This window comes from Scyliorhinus torazame, chromosome 16 (genome assembly GCF_047496885.1).
Source record: "Scyliorhinus torazame isolate Kashiwa2021f chromosome 16, sScyTor2.1, whole genome shotgun sequence".
NCBI lineage: Eukaryota > Metazoa > Chordata > Chondrichthyes > Carcharhiniformes > Scyliorhinidae > Scyliorhinus > Scyliorhinus torazame.
This window is the reverse complement of record NC_092722.1, coordinates 12,036,737-12,057,437: the sequence shown is the minus strand read 5'-3', so window position 1 is coordinate 12,057,437 and position 20,701 is coordinate 12,036,737. Positions and strand designations below refer to the sequence as shown.

General features: G+C 48.3%; 1 protein-coding gene across 13 annotated transcripts in view; it reads right to left on the bottom strand.

The window, feature by feature from the left end:
- Nucleotides 1-20,701, bottom strand: part of samd11 (sterile alpha motif domain containing 11) — a 311,850-nt gene that overhangs the window by 56,655 nt on the left and 234,494 nt on the right. For all 13 annotated transcript variants that reach the window (XM_072477949.1, XM_072477943.1, XM_072477944.1 and 10 more), the window contains one exon: nucleotides 14,436-14,580. In XM_072477949.1, coding sequence (XP_072334050.1) covers nucleotides 14,436-14,580 — 145 coding nt within the window. The remainder of the gene's footprint in view (nucleotides 1-14,435; nucleotides 14,581-20,701) is intronic.

Below are 20,701 nucleotides of genomic sequence, written 5' to 3'. Positions count from 1 at the left end.
GAGGGAGATCTGAGAGATTCATTGCTGCCCCATCTACTGATCTGATGGTGAAAACCTTGCAGCTTAATGATTGACTTTGTGTCCAAACTGTTTTGATGGAGAGAGATGGAACGTAGCAAAGAAAATCGACGCCACTCAGCCATACCTCAGAAGCTGCCTGTTGTTCACGGATTTACACTTAAATGTTATTTACCCTAGTTGCTTGGGTTATGCTGAACTAGATCATTATTGCAGGCAACATGAATAATAAACAGTGCACTTCCGAAGCAAAGATTACATTCGCTGCTTTCTGTTGTCTCATTAAATCAGAAAGAGAATGTGGTTAAAAGCATCCCTCATTTAAAATGCAGCGGGCATTTCCAACAGGTTCCATACTGAGAAGGTGCTGCACAGAGCACAGTGTTCGACAAGTCAACTTTACCTGACATATCCTGCCCTGCAACTTGCACTTCAGTGATGTTGAGGGGCTGGAGACACCAGGATTAATCTCTTTAGCACAGAACAGGTTAATGGGTGATTTAAATAGAAGTGTTCAAAATTACAAGGGGTTTAATCAGGAGAAATCGGTTTCCACTGGAAGGAGGCCAGGAGGGACACAAATTTAAGGTAATTGGCGAAAGAAGCAGGAGCGATTTTCCTTTTTTTGTTTTACACATGGTGAGTTCTGACGACCAGGGAATGCAATGCCCGGTGGAGGGAGTTCCAATAGTAACTCACATAAAAATAACAAGGGTATTGGATAAATACTTGGAAGGGGAAAATTTGCAAGAACTTGGGGAAAGACATTTGTTAGATTTTTAAAAAATGTTTAGAGTAACCAATTCATTTTTTCCAATTAAGGGGCAATTTAGCGTGGCTAGTCCACCGACCCTGCACACCTCCGGGTTGTGGGGGCGAAACCCACGCAGACAGAGGGAGAATGCGCAAACTCCACAAGGACAGTGACCCAGAGCCGGGATCGAACCTGGGACCTCGGCGCCGCGAGGCAGCAGTGCTAACCACTGCGCCACCGTGCTGCCCCTGAAGTTTGTTAGATAAGACCTGGCAGAAGCTCAATGGGCGGAATGGTCGCTTTCTGTGCTGTGTGATTCTATGCATTAAGTGGAAAGAGACAGAAAAACACCCACAGACGGCCCTCAATCAAAACAGAGAGCATCACAAACTAAATTCTTGAAAATGTAATATATATATTTTTTTAAATCAGAAGATTTGGGGGGGGGTTTCTGGAAAATGTAATGTTGCTCGAATTATAATATTGCAACAATAGATATCTTCCATTTCTGCACTCGCTCCCCCCTCAGAGGTCTGTCACTGCTAGTCAATTACGAACATAAGAACCGGGAGCAGGTGCAGGCAAGTCAGCCGCTCCAGCCCGCTCTGTCATTCATTACGATCACAGCTGATCTCTCCCTGGTCTCAAACCCACTTTCCTGCCCGTTCTCCGCAACCCGGTACTCATTAACAATCTGTCCATTTGCTCCTTAAATTTACTCAATGTTGAAGACTTGGGCAGGTGAGATTTTTAGTTGGATCAGGGGTATGGAGCTGCAGGTAAATGGAGCTGAGGTGCAGGTCAGTCACGGCCTAGCTGAATGGAGTAGCAGGCTCGTACGGAGTCCTCCTGTTCCCAAAATGTTCCCGTTATTCGGTCCCTAAAATTCATTTGATTTTTTATGAAGATTGCATTTTTATTGTAATTAAGCCAACATTTCCTGACATTCTCGGTCATTTTACAAATCCAGTATTAACCCGGCACCCATAAAGCTAATCTGGATGAATCATCATAGAATCCCTACAGTGCAGAGGGAGGCCATTCGGTCCATCGAGTCTACACTGACCCTCTGCAAGAGCACTCCACCCATGGCCACTCCCCACCCTGATCCCAATAATCCCTTAACCTAACCTACTAAGGGACAATTTAGTGTGGCCACTCCACCTAACCTGCACATAGAATCATAGAATCTACAGTGCAGAAGGAGGCCATTCAGCCCATCGAGTCTGCACCGGCTTTTGGAAAGAGCACCCTCCTTAAGGTCACACCTTTACCCTATGCCCGTAACCCAGTAATCCCACCTAACCTTTTTGGGCTCCAAAGGGCAATTTAGCATGGTCAATCCACCTAATCTGCACATCTTTGGACTGTGGAAGGAAACCGGAACACCCGGAGGAAACCCACACACACAGGGGGAGAAAGTGTAAACTCCACACAGTCACCCAAGGCCGGAATTGAAGCCGTGTCCCTAGTGCTGTGAGGCAGCAGTGCTAACCAATGTGCCACCATGCAGCTCCGGATGGGAATGTATATATATTTATATATATATATATTTTAAAAAAACGATTGTTCAGAATGCAGGGTTCACCGAGACTGGAAAGAGGTGCAACCCTCTTCGTAATTGAGTTAGACCCGCAGCCTCAACAAATGGGAAACATGTTTTTCATTTTGTTTTATGCAGGGAGTGGTTAGGATCTGGAATGCACTGCCTGAGAAAAGTGCGGTGGAGGCAGATTTAATGGTGGCTTCCAATAGAGAGTTGGGTAATTATCCGAAGAGGAAATATTTGCAGGGTTACGTGGAAACGACAGGGAAGTGGAGTGAGTGGAGTTGCTCCTGCGGACATCTGGCACAGACTCAGGAGCCGAACGGTGGTCTTCTGTGCTGTAACCACCCTACGAATCCATCTTGGCAAAACACCGATCACATATTGCTCGCGTTCCATCTAGATTTGGGAAAATGACATGTAACCTCCTCCACCGCTGCCCCCAATCGCACACAAGCCCTTCCAAAACATCAACAGGCCTTCTCTGGAAAGGATGAGCCAGCAAAGAACTAAATCACCAGTCAGCAGGAACACCAGCTGATGATGTGAGGAGTTCCACCTCATTTCCTTTCAATCCAGCAAAACAAATTGTCTCAAGGGGCAGCACGGTAGCATTGTGGATAGCGCAATTGCTTCACAGCTCCAGGGTCCCAGGTTCGATTCCGGCTTTTGTCACTGTCTGTGCGGAGTCTGCACGTTCTCCCCGTGTCTGCGTGGGGTTCCTCCGGGTGCTCCGGTTTCCTCCCACAGTCCAAAGATGTGCAGTTTAGGTGGATTGGCCATGCTAAATTGCCCTTAGTGTCTAAAATTGCCCTTAGTGTTGTGTGGGGTTACTGGGTTATGGGGATAGGGTGGAGGTGTTGACCTTGGGTAGGGTGCTCTTTCCAAGAGCCGGTGCAGACTCGATGGGCCAAATGGCCTCCTTCTGCACTGTAAATTCTATGAACCCTTAGACACAAACTGACTGGTCGCTGTACACAAGAACAGGAGGAGGCAGTTGAGTCCCTCTAGCCTGTTCCTCATTCCATTAGATCATGACACCATTCTGTTTCTTAACTCCAACATTCGGGACCATGGAAGTGAACCAGGCTATTTTCCCATGTCTGCTCTACAAACAATACACATAGCGACCCCACAAAAGTATAAAAACGTTGAAAATTTGTGCGGAAAAATAAATTCCACGGTAGGTAGATCTCAACTCTTCCAGAAAATTTAATAATTCAAGAGTGTGCTAACACCTGCGCTAGCAACCAGCCTGCGAGATAGTCAGTCGAGCTCGTATCGTGAATCATTCATACGTCTAAGGAGCGACATTCAAATGCAGGGACACGGTGTCTGCAAGCAAAAGGGACCCGTCCAAGCCTTGCCTCTTTTGTCGAATTACCCGGACCATGGGGAGCCTGTAGTACTCCGCTACTTTCCCCATGACAACGCCGCAGCCAATCAGAGTCGACTTGCCAACCACTCGGCACCCTTTTCTCCTGTAGCATAAATTGTTGCGGTGGTTTGAAATTTGGCATTCTCTTTTCTTTTCAAAATTTGGCATTCTCGCATTTGTCCTGACTTGAGTTGCGGGATCAAAAACCGAATCAACATGTTTCCCATTTCAGCATTAAGAAAACGTAATGCTGGAAAGAGACTATTGCAGCACTCGGTGTCTGCTATCTCCTGCTGTCTATCCCTTCCTAAAAATCTATTTTGATTTGAGGCTCCTGATTGTCAGTTGTTAATATTGAGGGTGTTAAAATCTGACAAGATGAAAATGATAGCACTGTAATAAAGATGCTCCTATTGCACCTCTAAACTAATTGTGCGGCACGGACTGTCTGCGAGAAGCTACTAATCGATTTGGTGCTACTGAATGTTAATGCTAATCACATAAGTGCTCTGCGAGTACCTTGCATTTGCTGGCAGCTGAGATTAATCTCAGGTAATACAGCTTGTGACCTTAGCCTCGGAGCTGGGGCAGCAGCCAAGCATTGCTCATGTAATTACACTCTGAACTGTGTAATCACCTGCCCTAATCCCCGAGGGCTCACAATTAGCCAGGTCCCCAGCAGGGCCACAGGGCCCAAGGAATCGCAGCCTGCCAATTGCTTCTGCCACAGTGGCCAGCCTGCAGATGAGTAACACTCAATTAACCCGGCATGGTAACAGCAAGGAGGAGGCTCGCATTTGATAGCAATTAGCTGTTAACATCGGGAAAGGCCCCACCAGACAGGTTGTTAGTTTTACCGACTGAGCCCTCGGCCCTTGCCACTCACCTTCCAGCATGGCCACTTTCCCAGTAGTCTCGAGCACAATGCCCTCATGGGGTGGCCAATGTTTGGTGCAAAACGCAAATCACAGAACAAGCGGATTTCAAGGCCATTCTGCCCAATGAGGCTCCCCCCCCCCCCCAAATCCCCCTCGTACCCAGAGGTGGATTTACAATGTAACACCCCATGCCTAGACACAGGGCTCTGCCTCGACAGCGGCCTCAATGTGTTCCATTCCGCACATACAGTAAATGCAGTTGGCATATCATTAGCGGGCCTGGCCCGGTATTCTCCGGGGCCTCCGCGATTCTCCGCCTCCACTGGGGCGAATTCCCGACGGTGAGGTTCTTTCTTTTAAAATAAGTTTAGAGTATCCAATTATTTTTTGCCAATTAAACGCTAATTTAGCGTGACCGATCCACCTAACTTGCACATCTTTGGGTTGCGGGAGTGAGACCCACGCAGACAGGGGGGGAATGTGCAAAATCCACACGGACAGTGACCCGGGGCCGGGATTGAACCCGGGTCCTCAGCGGTGGGAGGCAGCAGTGCTAACCACTGCGCCACCGTGCTGCCCTCAATGGCAAGGTTCACTGTGCTTTTAAAAATGGTGAAACGAGTGACGTGGCTGATGGGGGAGAGAGAAGGGAGACTGTCCAACATCGCCATAGCCTGCTGACAGTTGTGCCGATGGTTGGGGGGCTTAGCGGGTGGTGGTTGTGGAGTCGGAGTGGATGGCCATGTACACACCGCTGACTGCCCACTGTGACCTTTGGGCCAGGTCATATAGGTGTCCTCCCAGGTCTCCCCCCTAGGTGCCCTCTGCCCCCAGCCAACCCATTAGCGGGGTGGGCTCGCTTCAACGCAACCAGTGCCATCTTGTTGGCTGGGATGAGTGTGTGTGGGGGAATGGAGTGCTAATATGCGGCTGCAGCGTGTCAACCTCCCGAGTGTCAATCACGGACCCGGCAAATCCCGCACCATTTCTCATTGGAATCGATTGGTAGTGGGTGCCTGGAACTCGCTACCGGAGGAGGTGGTGGAAGCAGGGACGATAGTGACATTTAAGGGGCATCTTGACAAATACATGAATAGGATGGGAATAGAGGGATACGGACCCAGGAAGTGTAGAAGATTGTAGTTTAGTCGGGCAGCATGGTCGGCACGGGCTTGGAGGGCCGAAGGGCCTGTTCCTGTGCTGTACATTTCTTTGTTCTTTGTTCTTGATGGTGTTCCACGTGGCGCTGATGCTGGCCGCTTAACAGTCGCTGAATCGGTCCACGTGCAGCGCCAGTTCTGCTGCCGTGGAAGTCCATGAATCCTGCCCCGGCGTCAACACTTAGTCTCAGGAGCGGAGAATCCTGCCGCCTGCGTTTTACTTTTGTGAGAAAAGGCACAGTCGACAGATTGCTCGACCCAGGGCTGAGGGCAGACCAGCCAGCCACAGCGAAGCGCCGGGCGAGAAGCCCACGAGGTGAGCCAGCCAGTGAGTAGCCGTCGAGCGGCGTGGGGAGGGGGCGAGGGGCGACCCGGCCCAGCCAGGGCTTAGGAGGGCAGGGCAGGCAGTCCAGCAACAGTGAAGTCAGGCTCTGGGCAAAAACCACGATGTGAGCCAGCTGGTCGGAGTCTGCAGCCAGGGTGGTGGTGGTGGTGGGGGTGGTCTTGTTCCTTTAGTATCCCAACTCTCTAGGTTTAGCACCTGACATTCATCTTAAATGACCCAAATGTTTTTTTCTCAACTGCTTTGTTTCACAGACCATGCGAAACATTGATCCCTCGGAGTAAAGTCTATCCAACACATCTGCTTTTTAAAAATAAATTTAGAGTGCCTAATTCATTTTTTCCAATGAAGGGGCAATTTAGCGTGGCCAATCCACCTACCCTGCACGTAGAACAGAAAATACAGCACAGAACAGGCCCTTCAGTCCACGATGTTGTGCTGAACTTTTGTTTTAGATTAAGAACAAATGAATCTGCACCCCAGCATTATACCGTAATCCATGTACCTTTGTAGCCGGTTGAAGGTCCCTAATGTTTCCGACTCAACTACTTCCACAGGCAGTGCATTCCATGCCCCCACTAATCTCTGGGTAAAGAACCTACCTCTGACATCCCCCCTATATCTTCCACCATTCACCGTAAATTTATGTCCCCTTGTAATGGTTTGTTCCACCCGGGGAAAACGTCTCTGACTGTCTACTCTATCTATCCCCCTGATCATCTTATAAACCTCTATCAAGTTGCCCCTCATCCTTCTCCATTCTAATGAGAAAAGGCCTAGCACCCTCAGCCTTTCCTCGTAAGACCTACTCTCCATTCCAGGCAACATCCTGGTAAATCTCCTTTGCACCTTTTCCAAAGCTTCCACATCTTTGGGTTGTGGGGGTGAAACCCACGCAGACACGGGGAGAATGTACAAACTCCACACGGACAGTGACCCAGAGCCGGGATCAAACCTGGGACCTCGGCGTTGTGAAACTGCAGTGCTAACCAATGCGCCACCGGGCTGCCCTACCCAAATGTATGTATTTTGGTCAGCATTCCTACCTTGTTTTGAAATAAGAATCTGTAACACGGCTGTACGATCTCTCCTGAAAAAGTGACAAATTGAGAAGCCTCGCAATTGTTTGTATCCGAATAAAGGGGGGCAGGAAAGAAACTACAGGGAGCGGCTGGAAGCCATTTGAAGGATTGCACAATAATGGATCATTTTAACATTTTGAGAGTTCACAATAAGAGTCCAGACTTTGTTGAAGATTATTTCAGACCGTCAACCTGAATGGGGTTTGTACCGGAGTGGTTTGTTAGGAAAGATGCAGAAGTGAGGGTTCCTGACTTTTGATTGGACAATTAATGTGTGGTCGCTGACAATTGAAGTGGAAAACATTGGCATCTTCGATCTGCAGGGTGGACAGAAGAGCAGGTCAGCGCAGTGTTCCACTTCTGAAGAGACCTGTTATGGCCATTCTGCTCCTCCCATACATCGTGAGACAACATCGGTTCTATGGGTTAAGGTACTATTCGCACGGCCCAAGATATTTCGCTCACACATCGCTACCTACTGCGAGTGAGTGAGTGAGTGAGTGAGTGTGAGTGAGTGGTGTGTCTGAGTGAGTGAGTGAGTGAGAGGAGAGAAAATGAAGAGAGAGGGCAAGAAAAAAAAAAAGTCTTTATAAAGTGCTTTTTAGGACATCCTAAAATGCCTTCCAGCCAACAAAGTACTTTTTGTAGTGCAGTCACTGTTGTAATGTAGGAAACAGGACAGTTGGTGAATGCACAGCAAGATCCCACACACAGTAATGTAACAATGATCTAATTTAGGAATGTTTTGGGCAGGGCTCTGGTGAGAACTCCCTTTCTCTTTTTTTCCCCCATAGTGCCCGGCAATCTTTTGCTTATACCCGAGAGGCAAAATAAAAGTAGGTCGTGGCTTTATTTTTTTTTAAATTTAGAATACCCTATTCATTTTTTTTTTCCAATTGAGGGGCAATTTAGCGTGGCGAATGCACCTAGCCTGCACATCTTTGCATTGTGGGGTGAGACCCACACAAACACGGCGAGAATGTGCAAACCCCACACGGACAGTGACCCAGAGCCGGGATCGAACCTGGCACTGTGAGACAGCAGGGCTAACCCACTGCGCCACCGTGCTGCCCTAAGTCACGGCTTTATGTCCGAACAGAAAGATGACACCTCCGACCGTGCAGCATAATTCACCTGCTCAAGTCTCTGGAGTAGGACGTGACCTCATAAACTCTAGACTGCCAAGGTCAGAGTGCGGTCAACTGAGTTCCAGCCGAACCAAAACCGATGGAACGAGTGCTCCCGGCCTCGAGAAAGGCTTCAATCGCACAACTGCGGGTCCATGGTCTTCAACCCAATTCTTCATGGGCACACTCCCTCAACACAAAGGTTGCTGCAGTTTGACAATCTCATTCAAAAGGTGGTAATGATGTTATATTGGTAAAACAGCTGGGGGAACGTTTTTGAGGAGCCATAGTCATGTACAATAAAATAGGGTATATAGAGGTTAATATTTGGTAGCAAATGTGGGGCGGGATCGAACGGAAAGGTTTACAAGTGTCATTTGTGCCAGGTTTGTGCTGGGAGTTTCCCGCTGGCTCTCTCTGCGAGTCCGCCCCAGCCTGGCAATGCCACATGGGCACCTTGGCAGTCCCAGGGTGGCAGTGCCAAGGTACCATGGCCAGAATGAGAGCCAGGGTGCCACCCTACCCTGCCCTTAACCACCCAGGCGCCTCGAATGGCCTAGGAGGCCCCACCCCCCGGGTACGTTTTCGCCTGATGCACGCTTGTGTGCACCAGTGCTAAACGGCGCCCAGCTGGGACCTCCCTGGGGAGCCAATAGATGCTGGGAACCAGTTAGATCCGGCGCTAACACGCGTAAGTCGGTTTAGAACCCAGTTAAGCATGCAAGACTGGGTCCTGCCTACTGTGGGTGAGATCCTGATCGCGATGCCTCGCGAGATCCGAGTGTCGGGAAGCCGGGGGGAGACGTCTCGCGGACGTGTCGCGCCCCCATTCGGGCAGGACGTGGCCGGTAGATCGAGCCCCTGTTCTCTTACTGACTGACTTCGCTTCCCTTACAAAAAACAAAGCACCAAAGAGACACAAGTAATTGAGACGCGAGGATAAAGCCAAGCAGTAAAAAGGTGGCAAGAGATCAAATCCATTCAAACCCGATAAATTTCTGAAAGAGGACAACTGAAGTAGAGGAGGATAGAGCAGCCTGGCATGTTATACGTATTACCCAGTCTTGTTCAATGGGCCAGACTGTCTTAAATAACAGAAAACAAATGTAAACATTAATGTTCAGGCCTTGACAACCGATTTAGGTCCAAGAATGGTTATAACTAGTTGTGGACCAGGCTTGACTGGGTCGATGGTGCTGATGTATTGTCCCTGTAATGCTGAGGGTTATTTTGCTGCTGTAACTAATACCAGAAATTCCTCTGTGGGCAATTATTTCTTTTTTTTTCCCAAACACAGAAACCAGGCCACCGTTCGCAACCCAGATAGCTCCCTATGGTGCACTCCCTGGGACACACAGCTGGAATTTTAAGGGAATGTCTGATTGCCCCACAGACACTCCCAATCTGGCAACTGGCGAATCAAACATTTCTCTTGAAAAACGCAATCTAAAAGTGCGGGTTTACAATGCTGTTAGTCAGAAAAGAAAAACACCTATTCAGGGCACTTTGTTAGAAAGAACCTATCACAGCTTCCTGCGTGTTTTTTGGCCTTTGTACACAGCCACCCCATAATATAATCCCGCATTTTGCACTCTTGCCCCCAGAGTTCAAATAGAAACTGTTCCCGAGCCTCTCCGAGTTACCAGGAATTCTGCTCTTCAAACGCAGATCAGGCCTTAATTTTTATTAATAAGTGTTTTGAAAAAAAAAATTCAATATATGTGAAGAAATGGTCTCGAAAATACAATACAGGTAATAAACGAGGCTAAAACCAAAATAACTTAGTTTGGAATAAGCAGAAAATAAAATCAATAATAAAAGCACCATATACATCCAAAGTATTTGATTTATTAAATCTGCATCATAGTTGTAAATCTTTAATCCGATTTCATTCTGTAATCTGATGGAAAGGTATTGCATTTAGTGGTTAATTTGATAGTCTCTGCTTTCACATTTGTTTAGTGGGAGCCATTCGTCTATTTTATTACATACCTATTCTGACAGTTTTTAAACACAACATCCAAGGAAAGCTCTATAATTCATCACACTTCAACTAATACCGTACATAATGCGTGCAGTAAACTGCTTCCTAAAGGCAGGCAGTCCCGTGTTGGACTGGGTCAATGTTTTTTATTTTGGGGGTGGGGTGGGGGGAGGCATGAGACTGGGGTGGTGCCAGTCCCAATCGACTCATTTCATGTTTTCGTTTTGTTTTTTTAAATGCCGACTCTCTTCCCCGTCACTTCAAAAAGGGCGGGGGCTTTTTCTGACCTCATGTACCCCGGACGATTGGCGGAGTCGCAAGAGTGACCGGGATAAAAAACGGGAAGGGGTGGATCTTTGGAGTTGGGAGTCAGGACGCCCTGCGGGAGGGTTGTATTCTGTGTCAACAAAATCATCATAAATCCATCCTTTAAAGGTGGACGGATTGTTTTGTTGCGTCCGTCAGGCAGGAAATCCCCCCCCCCCGACTTTGCAGGTCAGTGGAATGGGAATATTGTGCCTAACTGAGCACTGGATGGCATTCCCAGCACTGATACCCTTCACCTTTGTACAAATGCTGGTGAAAACCTGGATCTCCCTCCTGTGAAACCACAGCCCCGAGGATCAATTGAAAGCGGAGACTGACAGACTGTGGTTAGGTTTAGTGTTTTGAGGGATACGGAGCTGTGACCATCCTCACGTGACCCACTGGGATGACCCGACTGATCTTCCCGTGGGACTCCTGGAATACGGGCTCCCTTGCTGAGGGGGTGGAGGCCCATCGGCTGTGCTCATAGAATCAACCCTTAAAAGCCGGCCGGATTGGGACCGGCTCGATCGGTAGTCCCGGTTGGGATCTATGTGCTGTACGCTGCATTGTGGCCTTTTCTTTTGGTTACAAATCACCTCTGTTTGAACCACCTTCTCGGATCCCCTGAGCTCTTATTGGAACCATGCTGGGTAAATGAAGTTACAGATCTAACCGAATGGTGGGATAGATTGGAGATCCTTTCCTCCTGTTCTTATGCTCACTGCAAAACTCAACAGCTCCAGGGACCCGGGTTCAATTCCGGCCTCGGGTGGAGTTCGCACATTCTCCCCGTGTCTGCGTGGGTTTCCTCCGGGTGCTCCGGTTTCCTCCCACAGTCCAAAGATGTGCAGGTTAGCTGCATTGGACATGCTAAATTGCCGCTTAATGCCCAACGGTTTCGGTAAGCTTACTGGGGATAGGGTGACGGCATGGGCTTAAGTAGGTGCTCTGTCCAAGGGACGGTGCAGGCTCTATGTGCCGCACTGCCTCCTTCTGCACTCTAGGGATTCTATTAATGGGACCGTTAGTGGAATAGCAGCCACCCTCAAGACTGTTGGCCCATCTACTTGTTCCAGTGTGGCAGGTGGATGTGTAAGATCCCAAGACACTATTCAATGAACAGTAGTTTGTCTCAGACAACATTCCTCCCTCAAACAGCATCAAATCAGCATTATTGGGCATTCAGCTCAATGGCTGAGGAACACTGGTGTCTGTCACCTGTGAACTCCCCTGCCCACTGTGAGCATTGGCCATTGACGGGTGCATCTACCCCTGATCACAGTTCAAAGCGGGGAGAATAAAGTAAATAGGCTAAATAAAAGAGAGAGTGGGAAGATGCTAAAGAAAATGTTCTGACTGGAATATGATATTTTAAGAAGTTCCGAGCTCACAGAGCCACACAGAAGGACCTTTGCCATGCCAGACTGCAATAGGTTGCAATCTGCCTTTCATCTCAAGGTAGCAACTTAAAGTTCTGTTGTTGATTTGAGGAAATACAATACTGTTCCCTTTTGGTTCTTTTATTCACAGGTCATATACGGCCGTCTGTCAGCTTTCAGCTGTCTAGGCCCTTAATCTCTGGAATTCCCTGGCTAAACCTCTGCATCTCTTTATCCCACTCCTTCTTTAAGACACCCTTAAAACCCACCTCTTTGACCAAGCTTTTGATCACTGGTCCTAATGCCCGTCCTGTGACTTGGTATCAAATTGTTTGTCCAATTACTGTCCAGTGTAGGGAGACTGCGGATATTTTACCATGTTTTTTTTTTAAATATAAATTTAGAGTGCCCAATTCATTTTTTCCAATTAAGGGGCAATTTAGTGTGGTCAATCCACCTACTCTGCACACCTTTGGGTTGTGTGGGTGAGACCCACGCAGACATGGGGAGAATGTGCAAACTCCACATGGACAGTGACCCAGAGCCGGGATCGAAACTGGGACCTCGGCGCCATGAGGCAGCAGTGCTAACCCACTGCGCCACCGTGCTGCCCTATTTTACCATGTTTTTTTAAAAAATATATATTTTATTAAAGTTTTCAAACACAATTTTTCCCCCTTACAAATCAACAAACACGGTAACATGATAACTGATAGATAACATTGTTCGAATAAAATAGTGAACTAACAAAATAACACGAAATAGTGCTCCCCCCCTGCCCCCTCACCCCATCTAGAACACAAACAATTTAGCCCCCCCCCCTTCCTCTGGGCTGCTGCTGCTGGCTATCTATTTTCCCCCTAACGTTCCGCTAGATAGTCGAGGAATGGTTGCCACCGCCTGGTGAACCCCTGAGCCGATCCTCTCAGCGCAAACTTCATCCGCTCCAGTTTTATGAACCCCGCCATATCGTTTATCGAGGCCTCCACGCCGGGGGGTTTCGCTTCCTTCCACATGAGTAAAATCCTACGCCGGGCTACTAGGGACGCAAAGGCCACAACGTCGGCCTCTTTCACCTCCTGCACTCCCGGCTCATCCGCTACCCCAAATATAGCTAACCCCCAGCTTGGCTTGCCCCGGACCTTCACCACCTTCGAGATCACTCCCGCCACTCCCCTCTAATACCCCTCCAGTGCCGGACACAACCAAAACATGTGTGTGGTTCGCCGGGCTTCCCCCGCACCTCCCGCACTTGTCCTCCACTCCAAAGAACCTGTTCAACCTCGCTCCCGTGCTATTTTACCATGTTAATGGTGATGTATAAAAGTAGAGGTTATGCTGAATAACTCTTTTTCCGTCAGTCTTAGATGCCAGTTTATGCAAGATCCAACTTACACCTCACTCCTACCGCAAGGGCGGCACGGTAGCACAGTGGTTAGCACTGTTGCTTCACTGCTTCAGGGACCCGGGTTCGATTCCCAGCTTGGGTCACTGTCTGTGCGGAATCTGCACGTTCTCCCCGTGTCTGCGTGGGTTTCCTCCGGGTGCTCCGATTTCCTCTCACAAGTCCCGAAAGACATGTTGTTAGGTAATTTGGACATTCTGAATTCACCCTCAGTGCACCCGAACAGGCACCGGAATGTGGCGACTAGGGGCTTTTCACAGTAACTTCATTGCAATGTTAATGTAAGACTACTTGTGACAATAAAAGATTATTATATTATATTGTTATTCAAATAGGCCCAGAATGGCTTTTGCCCCTTGAAAGGTTTCAGTGTATAAAACCTTGCCGGAGGTCTCACTGATATAATAATACAATAATCTTTATAATCGTCACAAGTAGGCTTACATTAACCACAATGAAGTTACTGTGAAAAGCCCCTAGTCGCCACACTCCGGCGCCTGCTCAGGTACACTGAGGAAGAATTCAGAATGTCCAATTCACCCAACAAGCACGTCTTGTGGGCAGAAACTGGAGCGCCCGGAGGAAACCCACGCAGCCACGGGGAGAACGTGCAGACTCCGCACAAACCGTGACCCAAGCTGGAAATCGAACCCGGGACCCTGGCGCTGTGAAGCAACAGTGCTAACCACTGTGCTACCGTGCCGCCCATATCAAAATGTAGCACCAGTCATGTGTGATAAAGATTTTCAGTGCATGGCATTTTAAACTCGTGCCAAAGCGGCAAAGAACAACCTGTCGCAGATGGAGGCTGGAGAAAAATGGAATTTTGAAAAAGCAAATGTGGGAATAAGGGCGTCACGTGAATTCAGAATTGTAACGATAACAATTGTTTAAGTAAGGCCGGGACTAAAGACAAAAACTGTTTGCTGCATGTCCAAATACCAATGGTGCCCCTCACAGAGAGCAAAGTGGATTTGTTTTTTTTGTAAGTCTCCGCTTCCAATGATTAAGTCAAGCGACGGATACTTTTGCATTCATGTTGCAGCAAGGCGATGGCAGAGCTGACACTGACCTCTCGTTGAAGTGTGCGTCCCTGTGCTGGGGGAGTCCCTGCTTCCGCCTTTGACTTGATGAACTACTTGAAGATGGAATATGAGCCTCCATGGCCCCGGAGTTCCGAACGACCGCGACTGCCTCTTGCCGAGCCCTCAGGAGGTCTGCAAAGGGGCGAGAAACAATTCATTTTCATTTGTTTTTTTATTTCCCAACCCTGGCAGCCATGATACACAGATACTTCACGCCCTCCGCGAGCCCCGTAGACACGCAGCTTCGAAGCTGTCGCACACTGAGAGGTACATTTTCAGTCTGCCTTGCTTGTATCGAGTTGTGCGGATTATTCAGATCACAGATTTTCCCGGTGACATGAGCATTTTGAATTTGGGGAACAAGAATTCCTGACTTCACCCTCTCCCATTATAGTCTGGTAGTTTACAGAGGTGGGCAGTTCATCATAATAATAATCTTCGGGCAGCACGGTGGTGCAGTGGTTTGCACTGCTGCCTTATTGCATCGATGACGCGGGTTCGGTCCCAGCCCTGGGTCACTGTCCATGTGGAGTTTGCACATTCTCCCCGTGTCTGTGTGGGTTTCGCCCCCACAACCCAAAGATGTGCAGGCTAGGTGGATTGAGCACGCTAAACTGCCACTTAATTGGGAAAATGAATTGGGTACTCTAAACTGTAAAACATTTTTAAAAAAATAATAATAATCTTTATTAATGTCACAAGTAGGCTTACATTAAGAACATAAGAACTAGGAGCAGGAGTAGGCCATCTGGCCCCTCGAGCCTGCTCCACCATTCAATGAGATCATGGCTGATCTTTTGTGGACTCAGCTCCACTTTCCGGCCCGAACACCATAACCCTTAATCCCTTTATTCTTCAAAAAACTATCTATCTTTATCTTAAAAACATTTAATGAAGGAGCCTCCGCTGCTTCACTGGGCAAGGAATTCCATAGATTCACAACCCTTTGGGTTAAGAGGTTCCTCCTAAATCTACTTCCCCTTATTTTGAGGCTATGCCCCCTAGTTCTGCTTTCACCCGCCAGTGGAAACAACCTGCCCGCATCTATCCTATCTATTCCCTACATAATCTTATATGTTTCTATAAGATCCCCCCTCATCCTTCTAAACTCCAACGAGTACAGTCCCAGTCTACTCAACCTCTCCTCGTAATCCAACCCCTTCAGCTCTGGGATTAACCTAGTGAATCTCCTCTGCACACCCACCAGCGCCAGTACGTCCTTTCTCAGGTAAGGAGACCAAAGCTGAACACAATCACTTAACACTGCAATGGAGTTACTGTGAAAAGCCCCTAGTTGCCACATTCCGGCGCCTGTTCTTGTACACAGAGGGAGAATTCAGTATGTCCAATTCACCGAACAGCACGTCTTTCGGGACTTGTGGGAGGAAACCGGAGCACCCGGAGGAAACCCACGCAGACACGGGGAGAATGTGCAGACTCCGCACAGACAGTGACCCAAGCCGGGAATCGAACGTGGAACCCTGGCGCTGTGAAGCAACAGTACTAACCACTGTGCGACCCAAGATGCCTGAACTAAATGTCCTTGTTTGGCTAATATGGAATGGCCGGTATCCCAGAGTGTATCTTCACAGTGGATACAATGAACCCCCAGTAATCGATTCATCTCAGAGAGCCGTGTGCACGAGCATCCAAACAAAAGCAACGTTCAGGGAGCTGCAGAAACAACACTAGCTTCCAATCTCATCTTTGGCAATTAATCTCTATCTAACTGACGAGTTATAAACGTGGTGACCTGATGTCGGCAGTGCATCGCATCACAACACTCCGCCCTCCCTCTACCCCCGTAGTTCTGGCTTGTGCGCAACTCCCGGTTTTAGTCACCCCCCCCCCCCCCCTCCTCCCCCACCACCACCATTGGGGTTTGTGCCTCCAGCTGCTTAAGCCATGATCTCGCCATAAACCTCTCCAACCTCTCAAAGTCACTGCTTTTAAAGGCACTCCTTAAAACCTACTTTATTGACCAAGGCTTTGGTGATCAGACCTTATAGCTCCTAATGTGGCTCAGTGTCAAATTTTGTTTGGCAACACACCTTAGGATGTTTTACTGCACCACAGGTGCTATGGGGCTTTTCACAGTAACTTCATTGAAGCCTACTTGTGACAAGCGATTATTATTATTGTATAAACACCAACTGTTGTTGCACTATCAATGCACTTGTTTTGGTGATTGTTAAAGGTTAGGATTGAAGCCATCAAATTGGCTCTTTGTGTCTGAAAGGGACAAAGTGGCCCTGGGTTATTCTGAACCAGAACCTGTTGCAAATTGTGGCATGTGTAGCAATATTTTGTCTTCAGTTAACACCTTTAATGTAATAAATAGTGCAAAGTTTTGTCAGAGGACCATTATAATGCAAAATATGACACCAAAGCACATAAGGAGATATTAGCTTGGTCAATGAAGTAGGTTTTGAGGAATGTCTTCAAGTTGGAATCTGAGGTAGAGAGGTTTAAGAATGGAATTCCAGAGCTTTGCGACCCAAGATACTGAAAGCATGGTGGAGCGATTAAAATCAGGGTCACTGAAGTGCCCAGAATTAGACGAGTGCAGATATCTCGGACGGTCGTGAGGCTGGAGGAGGAGATCGGTGGTGGCAGGGCCACGGAGGAAATGTAAGGTTCATCAAGGGATCACTATTGTAATAATCGCTTATTGTCACAAGTAGGCTTCAATGAAGTTACTGTGAAAAGCCCCTAGCTGCCACATTCCGGCGCCTGTTCGGGGAGGCTGTTACGGGAATTGAACCCGCGCTGCTGGCCTTGTTCTGCATTACAAGCCAGCTGTTTAGCCCACTGTGCTAAACCAGCCCTAGTTGTGTACCAGTTGTGTACCTCTGGCTGGAAAGTAAATTCAGTTTTCCCATTGGGCTTCCGGCTTGATGTCCCCAAAAGTTGTAACAGGCAATGTCCAATTTTGAGCAGCAGGCAGTATTTCCTCCCATCCTATGGCAGTTAAACACGCTTTGATGAAACTCATCTTTCTAAGCACATTTGGTAATGCTAACACCAGTATTCGCTGGAGAACTGAGGAAATTAAACCCCCACCCCATTATCTCACCCCCCACCCTCCCCTCCCCCACCCCCTCAAATAATATTGGGAGAATCTTGGCCCAGCATAGAGTCACACGGAGTCTACCCGGAACGATTTAGGCTGGCAGGCTAAGGTGCAACTAGACGGCTTAAATAAACTGTGCCATCCCACAGTGTTCTCAGCTAAACCTGTGTTCAGCTGCCCAAGTAACCGTACCCTCTCACCTCCACCCCCAATAGCTTTGGGGTTTTCAGGTGAGGTGCTGCTGAGTTAGTGTAAGTAATGGTTTCAAGCGGCTCGAACAGGTTGTTTTTGTTACTGTTGCACAGACCCTAATGATGATTATTTGAGCACAAACCAATTCCCGATGAAATTCAGCCTTCCACATCGATACATTTTCTTTTTGAATTTGTATCAGTTGATACAAAACCAAAACGAGTTGTTTTGCAGCATTCTTCTGCAGCATTCTTCTTTGCAATTTGAACAAGACTCAATGTGATGCTCATAATAAAGCTCGCACAACCTGGGACTACAGAGGCAGTGAATCAACAATTGGCTGAGCGAAGGGGCTAGTGGTAGAAAGCTAACGACCGGCGGTACATGATGATGTGAACAGATGTAGGGGTTTTTGAGTACTTCACGCAGCAGGGGTCACGTCGTTTCCTGCTGGGTTTTTCATTTTCCAAAGCTTGAAGGGGAGCTAGGAATTTCCAGGCAACTGCTTCCAATCTAGCAAAGGACAATTGTGCCCTGACTGACCTCAGGATGTATCTGTTTAAAACACTCAGAGTGCGTGGCTTTAAAGGGAGACGTGACCCTAGCTCAGTAGGAAAATGAGAACGTTGCACATTACAAGATACACCCTTATAAAACGTCTGCATCAGGGTGGCACGGTGGCGCAGTGGTTCACACTGCTGTCTCACGGCGCCGAGGACCCAGGTTCGATCCATATGGAGTTTTCACATTCTCCCCGTGACTGGCTGGGTCTCACCCCCACAACCCAAAGGTGGATTGGCCACGCTAAATTGCCCATTCATTGAAAAGAAAAACTAATCGGGTACTCTAAATTAAAAAAATAAAACATCTGCAGAGTTTTCTGCCTCATCGTGAGCAACGGCACAGGAGATCAGTTAGTGGCATACACAAATTATCGACAGAAGCAGCACTCTCACTAAATCTATTGACAAGACCCTGTTGTCACAGTCTGCCTGTGTTTAAGGTTGGAAATGTACTGGGACATAACAGCAGAGACAATGTCATTCAATTGGAATATGAACCCACTAGTCACCCCCCAGCCAATATGACCAGCAGCCTCACGACCAGGTCAAGCAGAGCAGCAACAGAGCCAAAGAAAATGACCGCTCGTCATCTCCCGAGTTAAGCTGTGCCCCTCCGGGAGCATCCGCGCTGTTGTGAGTGATTCATATCTCCAGGCAAGTGGTTCAGCTGCCCACCTCGATTCTCTGATACGGTCGTGTGATTACCGCAGAGGTAATGAGCTGGTCGACTCCGTCACGACTTTGGGTCAGAGAGAACATCCACCCAGTGCTGACTTTGCAGCATCAGGATCCCATGGTTGCGAATTTCTGTAATTCTTTTAAACCAAATCGACTGAAGCCTGTTAATAGGAACATCTGGAGCATCACATTAAAAGGAGCTTGTTCTTTTGACTACAAGAGATCGATACAGCTTAAAAGCAGCAAGATGATTCCTCCTCCCCTCCACCCCCCCCCCCCCCCCCCCGTCTCCTTTGCACCCTACGCCCTGGATAACAGTGCATCAGGAGGCTGGAAGCTCATGGTATATACAGCACAGGGGCAGGCCTTTTGGCCCATCCGACCTGTGCTGGCGTGTGGTTAAATGATAGATACAGCACAGAGCGCCCGATAACCTGGAATGAATCAGGCAGTGTCCTGCTCCAGTGTTAGCACACACATCCTCCCCGTGACCTGCCTCTGGACACTGTGCAAAGGGCCAGTTACTGTCCACGGGGAGACTGGGACCTGTACAGTTGGCACGGATGCAGCAGTAAAGATCAGGGGAATAAAACTATCCTCGGCTGCGAGGGGGCAGGAGGGACTCGTCAAGAGAATCAGACACCGCAGAGGGAAAAAAAAACCCTTGCATTTATAGATACTAAAGTTAAGAATTTAAAAGCCAAGATCCACAATGTTGTTTGCATCTAGTTACTTTCCACACACCCCCACCCTCCCCTCTGCTTCTGTGCTAACTTCTTTTACAGCCCCTGGCAACTTATCAGCAGACTGCCAGTTAAATATATTCTCCGTTAATCCACAAGCGTCACCTGAATGAGTCATTTGGGCCGCCTAGAGCTACAACTCAGTTTGAACCCTGTGCTCACGCAACAAAAAGGCCAACCGCAGAGAGATTCCCCACCCCCACAATGTGCCTCTTCCCTTTTATCCCTCGGTTTTTGGACGCCGGCAGCCTTAAAAGGGCGATGCCGCCCTTAAAAGGGCAATGTGTCTGCTGCTGTCCCAGCACCTCTCCCCACTTGCACCTCTCGTTATCCCCCACAAGGAATGGCACACCTTCCCCCTCCTCCCCCCTCAACCACCCCCCCCCCCCCCGCCCCCTCCCGCTCTCCCCCAGGACACCAGCACCTAGTATAAATCCAATTTGAACCTCATCATTTATTTTTTTTAAAGAAAAAACTGAACTCCTCCACAACATCTGGACACTCCTGGGATTACAGAGCGGGAGACACACATTGCAGAGAGACAGCAATTTCACCCAGTTCTATACTTCAACAAGCTGAGACCAATCACTGGCGGGGGGGGGGTACATTCTGTGCGGTATTTTAAAATCGACAGGGGTCAGAAAAGGGACCAATAACTGCCGGCTCGGCTCGCCACAAGTGACACCTCAATACTGCTAAGTGCAAATAAGCAACTGTGAGCACTCGTAAGTTCACGAGAGGGTTTCAGAGACCAGCTTACGTTACAGAGAAACCTGAAACAACGCAGGCAGCATCTATTGATTTCAAAGATGTCCCCTGAACACCGTGCAACACAAGATGAGATAATCACCCGTGCGTGTGTGCTTCCCATGGCCCCACAGGTCTTTCTATTTCTGTGTTACTTACCCTGTCTGCTGCCTAGGAAGTGGTGTACAAGTAAGTGCTGACATCACACACACATACACACATACAGGAGAGAAACTATGTGTGGGCTGCTGGTCACG